The 18,452-nt window shown below is 32.3% G+C and overlaps 1 protein-coding gene across 3 annotated transcripts in view; it reads right to left on the bottom strand.

Moving 5' to 3' along the window:
• The window catches only part of FAM135A (family with sequence similarity 135 member A), a 129,189-nt gene that overhangs the window by 57,458 nt on the left and 53,279 nt on the right, over positions 1-18,452 (bottom strand). For all 3 annotated transcript variants that reach the window (XM_021691884.1, XM_021691881.1, XM_044917251.1), the window contains exons 11-13: positions 16,348-16,425; positions 9,728-9,777; positions 5,292-5,447 (exon numbers count right to left, since the gene is read on the bottom strand). In XM_021691884.1, coding sequence (XP_021547559.1) covers positions 5,292-5,447; positions 9,728-9,777; positions 16,348-16,425 — 284 coding nt within the window. The remainder of the gene's footprint in view (positions 1-5,291; positions 5,448-9,727; positions 9,778-16,347; positions 16,426-18,452) is intronic.

The following is an 18,452-nucleotide window of genomic DNA, read 5'->3' on the forward strand; positions in this document are numbered from 1 at the left end:
ATGTATTCTTGGAATACTGATATACTTTATGAACAAAGTTTCTGTTTAACTGCATAAATGGGAATCAAAGGACATAATATGCCACCATTTCCACAGTGTTTGTGATATATGGCAGGGCAGGGCACAGTTAAGTAACAATAAGGCATTCTCTCACCATGTCTTAATTACCCTTCCTTGTTTCTTTTAGGAGTTAAATAGGCCCTATTTTGTTATCTGGAATGGGGCATAAAAAAGGAAGCTCTAGGAAAAATTTCAATTTATCTTTGGCATCTGAATTTTCCATAAACCCAATTTTTGTCTTGGCCTTCCTTCTTTGCCCCTTTTAACGTTGCGTTCATCAGCTTCTCTCTATTGAAGTTTACACCTTCTTGTTCTTATTCTACCTCAGACAACCCCATAAAACATTATGCTACAAAGTTGCTTCGGATCCTTGCTATCATTCTCTTTTTTTCTCTATTTTCAGTCTCTATCATTTTTCTCTATCATTCAGTCTCTATTTTGAGAGACACCATATCAAGAGGTAAAGAATGCAGGCTATGGAGCCATAGTGCTTGGGTTTGAATCCCATCTCTGTCACTACCTGGTAACAACAAATAAGAACCAACTTATAGCCATAATGGGAGGATTTTACCACACTTTTCTTGATAGTTGATAGCACTAGCAACCATAAATTCATTAAAAATATGAAAAATTTGAACAAAACGATTTATAAACTTCACCTAGCAGACATATTTAGAACACTTAACAACCTGATGAATATACATTCCTAATATAGGTAAAGAAAGTCTTAAATAATATTCAAGTACTGAAATCACAGACTGTTTCCTAACCACAGTGAAGATAAACCAGAAATCAACCACAAAAAGACAATTAGAAAATTAATATCTTTGGAAACAAAAAAACATACCCCTGGAAATAAAGGCTCTTTAGTTATTAGCAAGAGACAAAGATATAGTCAGATTACCTCAGGCTGTGTAGGATTTTTATAAGGATATAGAGTAAAGAAATGACATTCAGGGAACTGACTCTGTAGACAAACAGCCAGTTCTTGTGAAATTGGAGTGCTGTTCATTGCCATTTAGTAAATAACAACTACACTAATATCCTAATATCACTCTAGTAACTGTTGTTTCAGAAACAAGCGTTTGTTGTTCCCTTTTCTAGTTATTTCTCTATTCTCATGTTTCTATCTCTGACACTCTCTCTGCTTTGCTTTTAACCCTTTTTACTTTCATCCTGACCTTATAATAGTTGGCTCATTCACGGCTTCTACTGTCTCATGGCTTTTGCCTATGACCTTCTTTCTCTCTTGGTTTCTGCCATTGTTTAGTAACTGAGACTCTTCTTTTGTGTTCCATGTTTAAATTATTCAAGAGAAATAATTTAAATACTTTAGTCAGTCATTCTAATAGAAACCACTCCAAATCAGCAGAGTTTATGCATCAGCTCCCTACAAAAATTACTAGTCTTCCTCATGGCCATGTTGTAGATGACTACATCTGGGCTAAGTGCCAACCTCTAATTCAGGATTGCAGAGTTACTTGATACAACAGGTGATAACTTTTGAACAAGAACCATCTCTGGTCCCTTATTTCAGAAGACGACTGATTTTGGGAAGGCACTCAATTTCTTGTATTTCTGAGCAAGGGAAAAATGACAACTGCTAATATAGGACAACATATCTAGTGTATACTTCATAATAGTTTTGTTTACCTTTATTGCTTTAAATCAAAGATTTTCCAAATTATTATTGGTATGCTGAGAGAGTTCCCATTTGGGGGTAGTGTGTATAAAGTGGTTCCTATGGACTCCTGTCATTGACTAGTATACTGTTTCTGTTTATATCCAGAAAATGAAGGAAGAGATGCATTTGTTATTTTAATAAACCATTTTATACACTGAGAAAAAAAAAAAACTAAATAACCCTGAGTCAAAGAATAAATTGCTCACAATAATTAGAAAATATTGAGAACCAAAGGATAAAAAGAACAACATATCAAAACTTGTGGAATGTAGCTAAAGCAGTACTTAGGGGGAAGCTTATAAACTTAAATGTGTATACACAAAAGAGGAAATGCTACAATTAATAGGCTAAACATCTACTTATAGAAGTTTTAAAAAGACAGCAAAATAAACCTTTAGAAAGTAAGAGGAAATACTAAAGTCAAAAGCAAAACACGCAAGAGAGAATTAACATCAAAAGTTAGTTCTTTGAAAAAACTAATACAATGACAAACTTCTGGTGGGACCAATCAAAAAAAAAAGAATGAAGACACAAATAACTAATATCAGGAATGAAACAGGAAAACACTACAGATACTGCAGATGTTAAAAAAATTGAAGGATATTATGAATTATCTGGTGCCAATAAATTAATAAATTTAGAACTCCCTAAAAACATAATTTACCAAAACTGAAAAAGAAATAAAATAAAATGTAGTATTTCCAGTAATATTGCTCACCTGAATTGAACCACAAGGAACATAATACACATAACAGAAACCCAAACTGAACAACGGTCCACAAAACTACTGGCCAATACTCTTCATGAAAGACAAAGAAAATAGAAGGAACTATTCCAGATTGAACGAGTCTAAAGAATTTAAAGGGTCACGACAACTAAATGCAATGTGTGTTCCTGAATCTGATCCTGGAAAAGAGGAAAAGTCACAAAGGACATTATTAAGACAAACGATAAAATTTAAAATGAGTTTTACATTAGATATCAGTATTGTATCAATATTAAATTTCATAAAGTTGATCACTTTAGTATAGTTAAGTAAGAAAGTATCTTTGTTCTTAGTCAATACACCCTGAAGTATTTATGGATAAAAGAACATGATGCTGGGGTGCCAGGGTGGCTCAGTCGGTTAAGCATCTGCCTTCAGCTCAGGTCATGATCTCAAGATCCTGGGATCAAACCCCATGTCAGGCTCTCTGCTCAACAGGGAGTCTGCTTCTCCTTTTCCCTCTGTTCCCTCTCTCTCTCTCAAATAAATAAAATCTTAAAAAAAAAAAAAAAGAAAAAGAAAAAAAGAACATGATGCCTCTAACAAATGATTCAGGGGAAAGAAAATCCATGTACATATATACCTATTCATAAAAAGAAGGAATGATAAAGAAAATATGCCAAATGGTAACTTGTGATTCTGGTGAAGAGTATATAGAAGTATTCTGTACTACTTCAGTAATTCCTCTGTAACTTCTCTATTATATTTTATAAGTTTTATGATTTTGTCTTTCATATTTGTTTTCAAGCCACCTGGAATTGAATTTTATATAATATTTTTCCACATGAATACCTAATTGTCCCAACATCGTTTATTTAAAGTCTGAACTTTTCCTTGCTGATCTGCATATATTATGTCCAAGTATGGGTAAGTCTATGTCTGACCTTTCTCTTCTGTTCCACCTACACTAACACTAAAGTTAAGACCTCTAGTTTGTCAAAAGACAGCAAAAAGACAGTGAAAAAATTCAAACTGTGACACAAGAGAAGATTTATTTACAAAAATATAACAAAGGCCAGTATTTAGAATACATAGAAAGTATTCCAAATCAAGAAGAAAAAGAAAGGCAGTCCTCTAGAAAAATGGTCAGTTTGAACAGGCACTTCACAAATAAGAAATCTACACAGCCAATAGTCACATAAAATAGTGCTCAACAGCACAGGTCATCAGAGACATGCAAATTAAAATCACAATGGTATAAGACTGGCAAAATTTTAGAAGTTTGCCAAAATCAAGAGTTTGGGAGTATGTGGAATAACAAGAGCTCTCATCAAGTGTTGGTGGGAGTGAAAATTGGCACCACTTTGGAAAACAGTGGGGCATCTGCTAGTAAATAACTGATGTTATGCATATCCTATGGCATAGCAATTTCCCTTACAAGAAAATAATTCAGAGAAATTGGCATGCCAGGAAGTATGTACAAGAATGTTCATAGTAGCTGGGTTTGTAGTAAATGTTAAGTTAGAAGCAATCCAAATGTCTATCAACAGTAGAGTGGATACACAAATTGTGGGTGTATGCAAATGAAATACATCACACTAACGAAAATGAACAGTCTATAGCTACTGACAAAAACATCAATTAATCTCACAAACACAATCTTGAGTGAAAGAAGCAAGATAAAAAGAATATACACTGTATCATCTCATTTATACAGAATTCAATAACATAGGCTGAATAACATAATAGCCTGAAACAACTTGTGTTATTTAGTATGCATAAATAGATGGTAAAAAGAGAAGTGATGAACTCATCACAAAAGACAGGATGGTGATTACTTCTCAATGTCAGGGTGGGAACAGAAATTGGAAAAAACACAGAGGACTTCTGTGGTGTTGACAATTTTCTATTTTCTGATCTGGGTGAGAGTTAAAAGGATATGTGTTTTTAATTACTTGTTAAAATGTGCATGTTTTATGCACTTTTCTGACTTTCATAATATGTTTTATAATTAAGAAAAGAAAAACAAGAAAAAGGAAAAAAGAAAATCTAGTGTTTTTGAGGACCTGCTAGTAGGTCAGGAAAATTAGTGTGTGTATAGGACATATAAGGAGATAACTGGAAAAGTAGTCAGATGTTTAATATATCAAAGCCTCTTGATAAGCTATACAATAAAATTGTACAGAAATTTCCGCACAAGGTCCATAGTAAGCCTATAGCAAACATGTATGTCTAGATTACTCTCCCTGACCTTCCAAGTTTATAATACACGTCCCTAAATGAGACAAAAGGAGGAAAAGTTGGAGATAAAGATTCTAGATTAGTATAAGATGGCTCTCTTATTCCTGATTTCTATTTCTAATGAGACCTGGCTATCTGACTATAATACCTATTCTTGGGCTCCAGGGGCTAGCCTGTATCATTTATTTTTCTATTTTAGTTACATTTAGATGATTTTTCTTACCGGCAGGGATTGTAACTGAGATAGATCATGTGCTCAAACAACAGCGCGCCTGGGTTGTTCAGCTGGTTAAGCAGTTGCCTTCAGCTCAGGCCATAATTTCAGGGTCCTGGGATGGAGCCCCCCCATCGGGCTCCCTGCTAAGCAGGGAGTCTGATTGTCCCTCTCCCTCTGCCCCTCCATCCCCGCTTGTGCTCTCTCTCGCTCTGCTCTCTCTCAAATAAATAAATAAAATATTTAAAAAAAAGAAATCAAACAATAATACAACAGTAAATGTCTCTTTTCTAATTTATCAACATATGGATAAATATCAGGCTTTTTATTTACAAGAAATTTCTAAATATAAATAATACTCATCAAAATGTTCTAACATAACTTACCCTCAAAGTATGGTGCTCTTGTGCTAATAAAAGTCTTAGTTCTTCGTGTAGTGTTATAACTTCCAGAAACTGTCCCCATAAAGCCATTAGAAGTGAACAAAGTTGTGCAAGATTCATATTTATAAGTTCTGCCAGTTCATCAGGATTTTCTATTTTCTGAAATGACAAGAAAAGAACTTCACTGCTTCCTGAGACTTACCATGTCTAAATATAATGTGTTATTGAGAACATTAATACAAAAGCAAATTTTTGGTTTTAAAAAGGTGTGTGTGTGTGTGTGTGTGTGTGCACATTCTTGTATGTGTAGAGACCAAGTGACCAATGGCTTTTTCCTATGTGATAGTTACTATAGCAACAACTTAATTGATATTTTAATATCTGAGATATCTTGTTACTGAAATAGTGTCAAATAGTTTAAAATTACAAATCAGGATTCTACAGAGCATGTCAACTTCAAACACTAAAATTCTGGGAATTTTAAACACAAGGTACAAATCATAATTAAAGTTATAAAAGTTATAAAATTTTTGGAAGATAATGAAATCTTGAAATAAGATTCTTTTCTCCAATCTGCTAAGTAAAGTAGTTAAAAGATCTGTAACTCTTCAGAAGGGACAGAGGTACCTTCTAAAGTACTAACTGCTTTTCCTTCACGCCTATGTTCCTAGGTGCCATATTACTTGTGGTAATCCTCTTAGAGAGTCATCAAACACTTCTTTCTCTTTTGTAACAATTCATTTACCCACTGTTTATTGAGCACATTTTAAATGCTAGGGCCCACATTCCAATCTAACTCAAAGATTAATATGAGAAGCTCAGAAAAGTGGGTAAACAATTTTAATATACTATTATGAGTGTTCTAATAGTGGTATTAAATTATCCTATTTATTTAAGTATTCACCTAAACTAATGATACAAGTTAAAAGTAATGAATTATACTATAAAATGCAGAACCTTCTATAAGGCATTTGGATTTCTTGAATAGGTAAAATAAGGATTTTTGGACAAAGAACAATAAAAGACCATAAATCAGAATGATTCCTTCTCTTTTGGACAAGCTTTTCTTTAATTCACTGAGGCAGCAGTGTTTAGGCAGATAATATCTTGCTGGAAATAATTTGTCTTGAATTACTAGTCATACTAGGAAATCTACCTTAAATATATAGATAGATGCTGATTTCATTTCTCCATCCTAAAGAAGGTAGAAATAGTCTATTCAGGTTAAGGCTGAAAGCCACTCCCATACCATCTATATACTAATGACTGCTAAATCTTTATATCTGTATCGTATCTCTCTAGAGCTCTAGACTCATCACCTACCAGATGACTATATTTGGATGTAAAAAGAAAGGTATTCAAGTTCGGTATATCCTAAAGAGTACTAATTATATCTCTACCCTCCCTTTCTTAAAAAAAAAAAAAAAATCTCAAAACATTGCTTATCACATATGATATATCCTTACTCAGTTTATTTTTACTTCATTTTGAAGTCTGCAATTCAGCAGGCTTTTCTCCTTCCCCCTGCAAACCAAGCTTCCATTTATCTATGCTAACTCAGAGAGGACATAAAACAAAAATTCAGCAAAATTATTAAGAAGGGAAGGGATGGTGCTTTGTTCACTTTCGTGACTTTGATTACCAGTACACAGTAGTCACTCAGTATTTACTGAATGAATAAGGAATTATAGGCTTCAGTTAAGGAAAAAGTCCCCCCAATTTTTGGACAAACTCAGAAAATGTTGAAAAATTCCAGAATTCTGGAATGGAAGCTAATAGAATCAACATATAATAAATATTGACTCATCAAAGTATAATAAATCTACAGATGTATTTTGCCCCAGGAAATAGCTTATAAATGTATTAGAAATGAAGCTAACAAATTTTTCATGTTTCTCTTAAGAACATACAGAAGATTAAAGTGTTCTCTAAAATAAATGGAAACATGCAGTCTTGTTCCAAGAATAGTTTTAACGGACTTTAGAAAAAGAAGACTTGAATAAGCATTTGACAGTAACTAGACAGTGTCATGTAAGGCAAGCAATGCTATTCTTAGTATAATCTACACACAAGTAGAAATAATTCTCTTGGTCTTACCATCGGTTGAATAATGTAAACAACTCTTTTTTTTTAATCCCCTGAGAGCAAGGCTGTCTAGATACCTTGCAATTATTAATTTTACTTTTCAGAAATCATGGCACCAAGGTTCTGAGAGGACTTCAGTATTTTCATTATTACTAAAGCATCCTTTCAAACATAAATAAATTACTCCTGTAGTTTACATAAATCTTTACAATATGTCTCAAAATATAAATAATAAAATATTTTTATGTCAAAAAGGAAATTAGGATTAAGTTTGACAAGCTGTTTTATATGTATAAATGCAAGAATAGTAAGATCTTTACATTTGTATAGTATTTTCTCAAATAACATTCATTATCTTGTCTTATATGGACATGCACTTTTTCATAGAAGTCACTGATCTTGTTTGATTACAAAATATTGCTTACTTAAATAGACTTGAAAAATAGATAAAGAAAAAAATTATGTTCATTTTAGTGTAGAGTCTTCCATTTTTTAGTTATAAACACTAGAATCATATAAACTATTATACCATTTTTGTTGAATGAGGATTTCCCTCCATCATCACTTGCTGAAAGCACATTTTTAAGGTTATAAAACTTTTTTAGATTGTAAGTGTCCCATACTTCATTTAACCACTCTCCTATCATTGGGTATTTACTTAGGTTAATATTCTTACATTACTAATTATAATGTATATGAGTCTGATTGTTTATTTAGCACTGGTTGAGAAGTAATACTCTGTCTTTGGATATATATACTGCCAAATTAATCTCTGAAAAAGATCTCCAAGGTGAGATCTATGAGAGAGATACAAGAATCTGTATCTTACTACAGCTTAACAAGCATTACATTATTAAAAAATCACAGCTGATCTGACAGGTTAAAAAAGGTATGAGAATATTTAAAATTATTTATTTGATAGTGAAACTGAATTTGTTTCATTTGTTAGCCTATTTTGTAAATGGGTATCCTATACAAACTTGAAAAATGGGAGTACCAGGTTTTCCTATTGATTTGTAAGAACTCTTCAAATATAATTGTATCTTTTGTCTATTCTATCTGCTGCCAAAATTTACCCCAGGTCGTTGATGTTAAACTTTATGATGTCCATTTATATGCTGAAATTTAAATATGTGTACCTAAAAAATTTATTAATAATACATGAATACACGTATTTTTAAAATTTAGTATAGATGGATATAGAGCAAAGAATAAAAATTTTCCTTTATAATCCCATCCTTCATGCAACTCTTTTCTGTATTTTGTTAACAGTTTAGAATACATATACACACACATATGTATAATACATATGTATCATATGTGGATAAGTCCCTCTACAATAATACATATTTTTAAAGAGTTTTTCTAAGTCATTATTATCCTTCTTCAACTAAGCTTTAAAATAAATCAAATTTTAACATTTCCAATGGTATTTTGATATGGATGCATCAATTATTAACTTAAAAACCGGTAACTTCCCGTAATTATTTCTCTTTCCTTTCAAAAGTATGTTTATTTATTCAAATATCTCAGTGAAATAGTGCAAATTCTTTTCACATTAATTGCACAAATTAAGATTACTTCTAAATGTTTAAAGTTCTTTGGGGCAACTATTACAACAACATGAATGATTCTTAAAGAAAATACTTCTCTTATTTGAGTTGTGGGGAAACCCTCTAGGAGAGTATACAAAATTACTTGTATCCTGCATATGTATATTTTATAAGGAGAAGGTAGATACCTTTTTCAAAGGGGTCTAGTCCTCATTCAAATTTACATATAGAAATACATTCCAAAGCCAAATATATGTTTTTGTTTGATTCAAGTCTCTGATTTCTTCCATTAATATAACTGAGAGTGAAATACATAGTCATCTTAAAATAAAACATTTAAAATAGAACATTTAGTTCCATGGCCAAAAAAAAGGGGGGGATAAGAAAAATCAATTTAATTTCAAGAATAAACTAGTGGAAAAATGGCCTGAGACACAAACTGATCTGCTGAAATAAAACAATTTCTATTTCTAAACTATCATTTTACAAAAATATGTAAGTTTAAGGATGCTTTAAAAATTTGTCTAGAAATTCTTTTGAGTAAACTAATTGAAGAAGATGCACACTGTTGACAGTTAATCGTCTTTGCTATTTCATTTATATGCAGAATAATGGACATTTTAAAGATAACTTTATGCTGAAGCCAAAAGTCTTCTATCAGCTAAGTTGTGATTCTACCATGATCAACCATTTGAGGAAGGATAAATCATTATTAAGTTTTCTTAGATAAAATATTTAGAATAGGAAACAGAAATCCACTCAAATAACTTGATAATGTTAATTTAAAAAAAATCCAAGTACCTTAACTTCTTCACATAGTTCGGTAAGTCGAGCTTCTACATCCATTTCCTCTGAAAGGAGTAAAGAGTAATTAGAGGAAATATTTCAATGTTACATCTGAAAACTATTTTGAAATTATCTAAATACAGTTGGCCCCTGAACAGTATGGGGGTTTGGGACATCAACCCCCGCCCCGTGCACTCAAAAATCCATGTAGAACTTCTGACTCCCCTAAAACTTAACTACTAATAGCTTACTAATGATGAGAAGACTTATCAATAATAGTTGATTGTACATTACATGTATTATATGCTGTATTCTTATAAAAATAAGCTAGAGAAAAAAGTGTTAAAATCATAAGAGAATATACATTTATAGCCCTATTCTGTATCTATTGAAAAAAATCCATGTATAAGTGGACCTGTGCGGTTCAAGCCCAGGTTTTTAAGTGTAAATTACCTTTAAAAAACCAGAAGGTTGAGAAATATCTGGACTATATTCAATGAAGTGAATTTCAATGTAATATATTGTCATGAACACACTAATCATGCACATAACATGGTAACTATTAAATTCTATGTTGTGATTATTAGTGTTCCAGTTCTCATAAGAGGCTAACACTGTCAAGGAAATATTGCCTGTGGACCTAAAGTAATTTGCACAACTGCATCACAGAAAAGATAAAACATATAGTTAGGTTTTACTGCATTTCATACACTGTAAATTTCAATAAAGTTTAGCATTTGTTTTAGATGTATACATGCTTTGTTTTTTTTTTTACTAAAGGTGTTCCTAAAAATTTCAAGTCAAATTAATTTTTATAGCCAAAACATATTTAAAACATACCTGGAGCATAGGTTATTTAATGGTAATGAATGCCAAATCTTTTTCAACAAAAATTAAGTTTCTAATTTAGTTTAATACATTTTTTTCTATAAGATAGCCTAAAACTGAGGCAAATTTTTTCCATACAATCCTAATTTAATGTATGCTATAATCTCTATAAGAAGTGTACAGATTAATTTACAATTAAAATAATATTTATAAGGGACTACAGAAACTAACAGAAAGGTTTATTGGTTACTTTTTACAGGGAAGGAATTTCACTAAGGCCTGAAATATCTTTAGATACACCTAATTTTTAATTAGAAATCAAACTAAAATGAGTTCTCCTACAAGAACTATAGTAGCATAGCTGTAATCACACAAAATTCCATAATCTTGTTGTTCCACAATCTTGTTAACTGGTTATTCTCACACAAAGGCAAGAATAGATTCTAGGGACATCCCTGAATTTATTCATCAGCTTATTATCTCATAAGGTAGACTTCAATGTATACTATTTGACAAAAAAAAAATATTTAAATTTGACAAAATAAAGTTACATCTACATGGTAAACACAACAGACCTATGATGTGAACAACAAATACTCCACTAGTAATTAAAAACAGTACAAACACACATATAGTTTGAAAGTCACAAAATATATAAATAAAGTTGCTATTAGATATTGATAGGTACCAAGAGAGAGATTGCAAATTTGGTCAACCCATTGATGACTAAGGAAATCAGCTAATATTTCACAAATTATTTCACTGTCAGTCAGTGGCTTTTAATACAGGTTTTCCAAAATTAAAAAAAAAAAAAAAACTAGCAGAACCTGTATTAAAATCATAACTTCCATATGTCAATGTCTGTTTTCACATTACTCATAAGTTTTTCCTTTGGATCGGAGAAAATCAGCAAAATTAATCTTAGTAAGTTAGATATCCTACCTATAAATTTTTAAAAAATGAAAAACTTTAGGGCACCTGGGTGGCTCAGTTGGTTGAGCGACTGCCTTCGGCTCAGGTCATGATCCTGGAGTCCCGGGATCGAGTCCCACATCGGGCTCCCTGCTCAGCGGGGGGTCTGCTTCTCCCTCTGACCCTCTCCCCTCTCATGCTCTCTCTCATTCTCTCTCTCAAATAAATAAATAAAATCTTTAAAAAAAAATGTGTTTTAAAAAAAATGTGTTTTAAAAAAAAATGAAAAACTTTAAAGTTTTGAGTTTTGATACATTTTTCTAGTCTTTACATATAGGAGTCTAAATGCATAAGGTGGTACATTTGCATATGGCTAGTGAGAGCTACTTCAATGCAAACATCTTAAAGAATTAAAAAAAGCAAAAAACTTAATCTTTGAATTGATTTCAAAACCGTTTAGGATTTTTAAATGAGTTTAAAATTCTATTTTTTCTCTTTAAAGTTTATTTACACATATACAATTATATAGAAATGTATAAAAGTAATTCTTATTTTACATAATTTATTTTATTTGGCTCCTGCTGCTAATCCAAGGTTACAGTGTAAAACATATTCTTCCATATTTTTCAAATATACACTTACATACAGGCACACGTCAAAGATACTGCAAATTTGGTTCCAGACTACAATAAAGCTAATATTGCAATAAAGTGAGTCAAATAAATGCTTCTGTTTCCCTAAACATCAGAAGTGCATGTAAAAGTTATGTTTATACTATATTGTAGCCTGTTAAGTGTGTATTGTGTCTAAAAAATGTACATAATTTTAAAATACTTTATTGCTAAAAAATACTACCATCATTTGAGTTTTCAGTGAGTTGTAATCTTTTCACTGGTGGAGGGTCTTGCCTTGATGTTGATGACTGCTGACTGATCAGGGTAGTGCTTGCTGAAGGTGGAGGTACCTATGGCAATTTCTTAAAATAAGACAAAAATGAAGCTTTTTCATGAAAGATTCCTCTTAACATCAGATACTGTTTGATAGCATTTACCCACAGTAGAACTTCTTTCAAAATTGGGGTCAATCCTCTCAAACCTTGCCACTTCTTTGTCAACTAAGTTTGTGTAATAGTCTATACCCTTTGTTGTCATTTGAACAGTCTTCACAGTATCTTCAACAGGAGTAGATTCCATCTCACAAAACCACTCTTTCCTCATCCATAAGACGCAAGTGCTCATCTGTTGAAGTTCTACCAAGAGAATGCAGTAACTCAGTCACATCTTCAGGCTCCACTTCTAGTTCTAGTTCTCTTGCTATGTCCACATCTGCAGTTACTTCCTCCACTGAAGTCTTGAACTCCTCAAAGTCATCCCTGAGGGTTAGAATCAACTTCTTCCAAATTCCTTTTAATGTTGATATTCTGACCTCTTCCCATGAATCACACATGCTCTTCATGGCATCAAAATGGTGAATCCTTTCCAGAAGGTTTTCAATTTACTTTCTCTGAATCATCAGAGGAATCATTACCTATGGCAGCTACAGCCTTACAAAATGTATTTCTTAAATAATAAGACTTGAAATTCGAATGACTCCTTGATCCACGGGCTGCAGAATGGATGTTGTGTTAGCAGGCATGAAAACATTAACCTCATTGAACATTTCCATCAGAGCTCTTGGGGGACCAGGTGCATTATCAATGAGCAGTCATATTTTGAAGGGAATCTTTTTTTCTGAGCAGTAGGTCTCATCAGTGGGCTTAAAATACTCAGTAAACCATGCTGTGAACAGATGTGCTGTCATCCAGGCTTTGTTATTCCATTTATGGAGCACAGGCAGGGTAGATTTAGCATAATTCCTAGGTGCCCTAGGATTTAGGAAATGGTAAATGAACACTGGCTTCAATTTAAAGTCACTAGCTACACTGGCCCCTAATAGGAGAGTTAGCCTGTTCTTTGAAGCTTTGAAGCCAGGCATTGACTTCTCCTCTCTAGCTATGAAAGTCCTAGAAGGCATCTTTTTCCAATAGAAGGCTGTTTTGTCTACACTGAAAATCTGCTGTTTAATGTAGCCACCTTCATTACTTATCTGAGCTAGATCTTCTGGATAACTTGCTGCAGCTTCTGCATCAGCACTTGCTGCTTCACCTTGCACTTTGATATTATAGATACAGCTTCTTTACTTAAGCCTCATGAACCAATCTTTACTAGCTTCCAACTTTTCTTCTTCAGCGTCCTCACTTCTCTTGGCCTTCATAAAACTGAAGAGAGTTAGAGCCTTCCTCAGGATTAGGTTTTGTCTTAAGAGAATACTGTAGCTGGTTTGATCTTTTTTTTTTTAAGTTTTTAATTTAAATTCCAGTTAGTTACCATATAGTGTAGTATTAGTTTCAGGTGTGCAATATAGTGATTCAACACTTCCATACAACACCCTGTGCTCATCACAAGTGCCCTCTTTAATCCCCATCACCTATTTCACCCATCCTCCCACCCACCTCCCCTATGGTAACTATCAGTTTGTTCTCTACAGTTACGAGTCTGTTTCTTGGTTTGCCTCTCTCTTTTCCCCTATGCTCATCTGTTTTGTTTCTTAAATTCCACATGAGTGAAATTGCTACTAAAACTTCCTATATAATAGCAATAAGGCTGTTTTGCTTTCTCATCATTCATGTGTTCATTGGAGTAGCACTTTTAATTTTCTTCAAGAACTTTTCCTTTGCATTTATACCTTGGTTAACTGGTTGGCGAAAGAGGTCTAGCTTTTGGCCTATCATAGCTTTCAAGGCATCATCCTCACTAAGCTTAATTCTTTCTAGCTTTTGACTTAAAATGAGAGATGTGGAACTCTTCCTTTCACTTACACACTTAGAAGCCACTGTAGGGTTATTAATTGGCCTAATTTCAATATTGTTGTGTCTCAGGATATAGGGAGACTCGAGAAGAGGGAGAGAGATCAGGGAAAAGCTGGTCAGTGGAGCAGTCAGAACACATATTTGTTAATCAGTTCACCATCTTATATGGGTGTGGTTCATGGTGCCCCAAAACAATTACAATAGTAACATCAAAGATCACTGAGCACAGATCACTATAACAAATACAGTAATAATGAAAACATTTGAAAGATTGTGAGAATTACCAAAATATGACACAGACATGGAGTGAGCAAATGCTGTTGGAAAAATGGTGCCAACAGACTTGTTTGATGCAGGGTTCTACAAACCTTCAATTTGTAAAAAAATGCAGTAGCTGTGAAGTACAATATAATGAAGTATTCCTATATATGGGTTTTAGAGTCACTTTTTTTTTTTTTTACAAAAACATGATTGTATTTTACACACTTTTCTGCAATTTGCTTTTTTCTCTCAGCAATTCTACATGGAAATCTGGTATGTAACCCTAAAGTGTTTTTTTAATGACTGCATAATATTCCTTGGTGTGAATGCCTTATAATTTCCTCCATATTCTACTCTTTGTCAAATGATAGGCATTCATCTTTATTTTCAGCATTTTGTCACTAAGAAGAATACTTTAATAAACATGCTTATACATATATCTATATATACTAATACTCATATTTCCATGATACAGGTTAACAAAAGTGGGGATGCTAGGTCAAAGGGTAAATATATCCTATATTTATTTTCTAAACCCATCCATTTGTTCATCTACTCATTCATTCATTCAACAGATATTTATAACATAGCTCAGAAAATGCCAATATAATACTAGGTGTTAAGGATAAAAGATGTCTCAGTAAAAATATTATTTAATTAACTCCATTATGGTTTGAATCTGGTCTTTTCCCACCCAACCAAAAACTAGGCCCTTTTTTATATAGGACTTTCATAAGCAGCATTCTGTACAGTTAATTTACAATTTAGAAGGCTCAAATGTAAATTGATAGGCTGGCAATACAATAGTTTAAACAAGAAGTATGTTTTTATTGCTAAAAGGACACTAAAGCATGTAGGAAATGATCACAATTTCATACTATGAATTCTTTAATTTTATACTTGCTTTATATGAGAATATAAAACTATATTCTAAAATAATGATCATAAGTAAATCTTTAACCTTTCTTTTTTCTTTCCTGATAATAAGATCAGTTTCTCCATTAACAGTTTTAGTGAAAATTGGCCTAATTTAAATTTTTCTGAGCTAGTTCTCATCTGAGAAGTAGTGAGAATTTGGCTCCTTGTTCATACTTCTGAAAACCAAGAAACAATATGATTTTATTTTTTATTTCTACAGCTTTTCATAACTTTTAAAAAATGTAATTGCAATGGGTCTATGCAACACAAAATAAAAACCTTCAGTATACTTATGAAAGGAGAGTAAGTTAAGTATTATTGCTATTCAAGAACAAAAGTCTAAAATATACAGGGAAATATATAAATAAAATAATGAGATCAGAATATTTACCTTAAAATATGTAATATTTGAATAGCGGTGATTTGATACTATTTTGCTTTTTTTGATACTATTTTGTTCGTTAAGTTTAGAACAATAAGAAAATAAATCCAAATTGACCTAAAAATAAAACTAGATACTGAAGATGTTTCTTTATTTCTGTAATATCATTAAACCAACAAATTCTGGCAATAAATATGGTTTCCAAAAAGTGCTCTTTGTAGGAACTGTAAAAAGAATATGGAAAAAAGCCAAAGGAATCTTTGTATTTACCATTTCAAGCTTTAATTACAAACTTCAATATTATAAATTAAGAAATTAACCAAAGCTTATCCTCAAACAAAATTGACCCTAGAAGTAAGTTCTAAAATAATAGTGGTAGGAATGTTCTATATTAATAAATACATATTTATGAAATTTGACACTAATTTAAAGCAAAGTTTCATACTAATAAAAAGGGATTATTTACTTAACCTATTTTAAACATACCTAGACAGGTGTCTTTCTGGGTTCGTGGTTGTTTTCTTCTGAGAAGGCGTTCATAAAGGACCTGCATGTTGGCCTTGGCTAGTTACAAGGATTGCACACAGCACTAGTTACTAAAACTCCTTTTACAACAAAGTTTACTAGAATTTTCCAACTTGTTATTAGTAGACTTAGTATTGATCTGACAGTGCAGTTAGATTAGAACACTAAAGCAGAGTCTTTCAGTTAGTTAATTAGCTTATTAGAATTGCAAATGATGTACATTCAAGTTTATACTGCTTTGTTCTTTTTTCTATTTAAATGTATGCACCATTCAACATTTCATAATCCAGTATTATTTTTATGTTTTAATTTCTTAGACTGAGAATTTCAAAGCTGGCAGGGGTCTCAGAGATGAGCTAGATCAACCCCTGCTTTTACAAGTGTAGATACCAGGGCCCAGAAAGATTACATGATTTGCCAAAGCCTAGATTCCAGAACTTGTAACTCCCATTTCCAGTAAGAGCTCCTTGCACCAAACCAATATTTAACTACATGTCATCAAAAAAAAAAAAAAAAAAAAATGTACATCATTCAGCTAGGAGAAAAGAAAATGGCAAAAGCAGAAAGGAATTCAAGGCATTATTTTAAAAGAGGGAATAAAGTTTAGATACATTTTTTAAAGCTTGGTAGAGTTTAAGACTTTTAAGTATACACTTATTTGGAAACTCAAGAAAAATATCAAATAGTAAAAAGAAATGCAATAAACATCCTCTACTCAAGAACTACTTTAGGGGCACCTGGGTGGCGCAGTCAGTTAAGTTCCAACTCTTGGTTTTGGCTCAGGTCATGATCTCACGGTCGTGACGTTGAGCCCTGTGTCAGGCTCCACGCTCAGCACAGACTCTGCCTGAGACTCTCTCCCCACTCCCTTTGCCCCTGCCCCCCGCTCTCGCTAAAATAAACAAATAAATCTTAAAAAGAAAAAAAACTACTTTATATCCACTTACTAAAACTGGTGAATATAATATTTAGTCAACAATGTTTTATGGAAGTATTATCTAGTGCTTGTAATTTAATTTTGCTAGGATAAAAATAATGTTAATAATTCAGAATATGTAATTGTTTTATTTTAAATAGTTAATAGTATTTTTAGATGTTCCCCAGAAGATGCATTCAAGAATAAATTAAAATTTTTTAATAGAAAATATAAATATGAAAATTTTAAGAACATAAAATGCTACCAATATTTATTGAAGATGAGTCTTGATTTTAAAAATACCTAGGAACCCATAATAAGCTTTGTGTTGATGCCTATATGCTTTTCAAGTAACAACAAAAACTGTATTGTGCTATTTCATTCATTCATTTATTCAACAAATATATTCTGAGTAGGTAGGATTGTGAGGTACTAATAATTTTATTCTATCACTATTATTTGCTTATTTAAGACTAAAGTCTAGGTTTGCTTTAGAATTTGGTTTCTGATAAGATATCTTAATCAAATAATTTGGAATAAAGTCTATATTCATTTAGTAACTCCTGGAATTAAATATAAGGAAGGGCTTTTAATTATGATATTTTCATAATGTATAAGGTCAAACTAATTTATATACCATAAAATCCATCCTTACCTATGAGGAAATTTAAAACCTGACATATAATTGAATTATCATGCCAAATTAGATTAATAAACTAGTAATAAAGTGCTAATACTGTGTAAGCTATTTGAAATAAATCTGTGCTTTGAAGAGATGTTTGTTTTAATTACTAATTATATATTTTACCAGTAAACATTCCTTTTAGAGAGAAATATTTTTTTCTAAGTTAAAATGTGATTCATGTGTTTTTTATTCTCAAATATTACATGTTAAATCTATTTGAAAATTACATGCAAATAGACGTCTTCCTTATACAGGCATTTAGTGGCCCACCTCATATACGACTCTCTCTATTGAGTGCCTGGGTGGCTCAGATGGTTAAGCGTCTGCCTTCGGCTCAGGTCATGATCTCAGAGTCCTGGGATCAAGTCCTGCATTGGGCTCCCTGCTCAGAGGGGAGCCTGCTTCTCCCTCTGCCTCTCTCTCTCTCTGTCTCTTATGAATAAATAAAATCTTTAAAAAAAAAAT

Source organism: Neomonachus schauinslandi, chromosome 8, assembly GCF_002201575.2.
Source record: "Neomonachus schauinslandi chromosome 8, ASM220157v2, whole genome shotgun sequence".
NCBI lineage: Eukaryota > Metazoa > Chordata > Mammalia > Carnivora > Phocidae > Neomonachus > Neomonachus schauinslandi.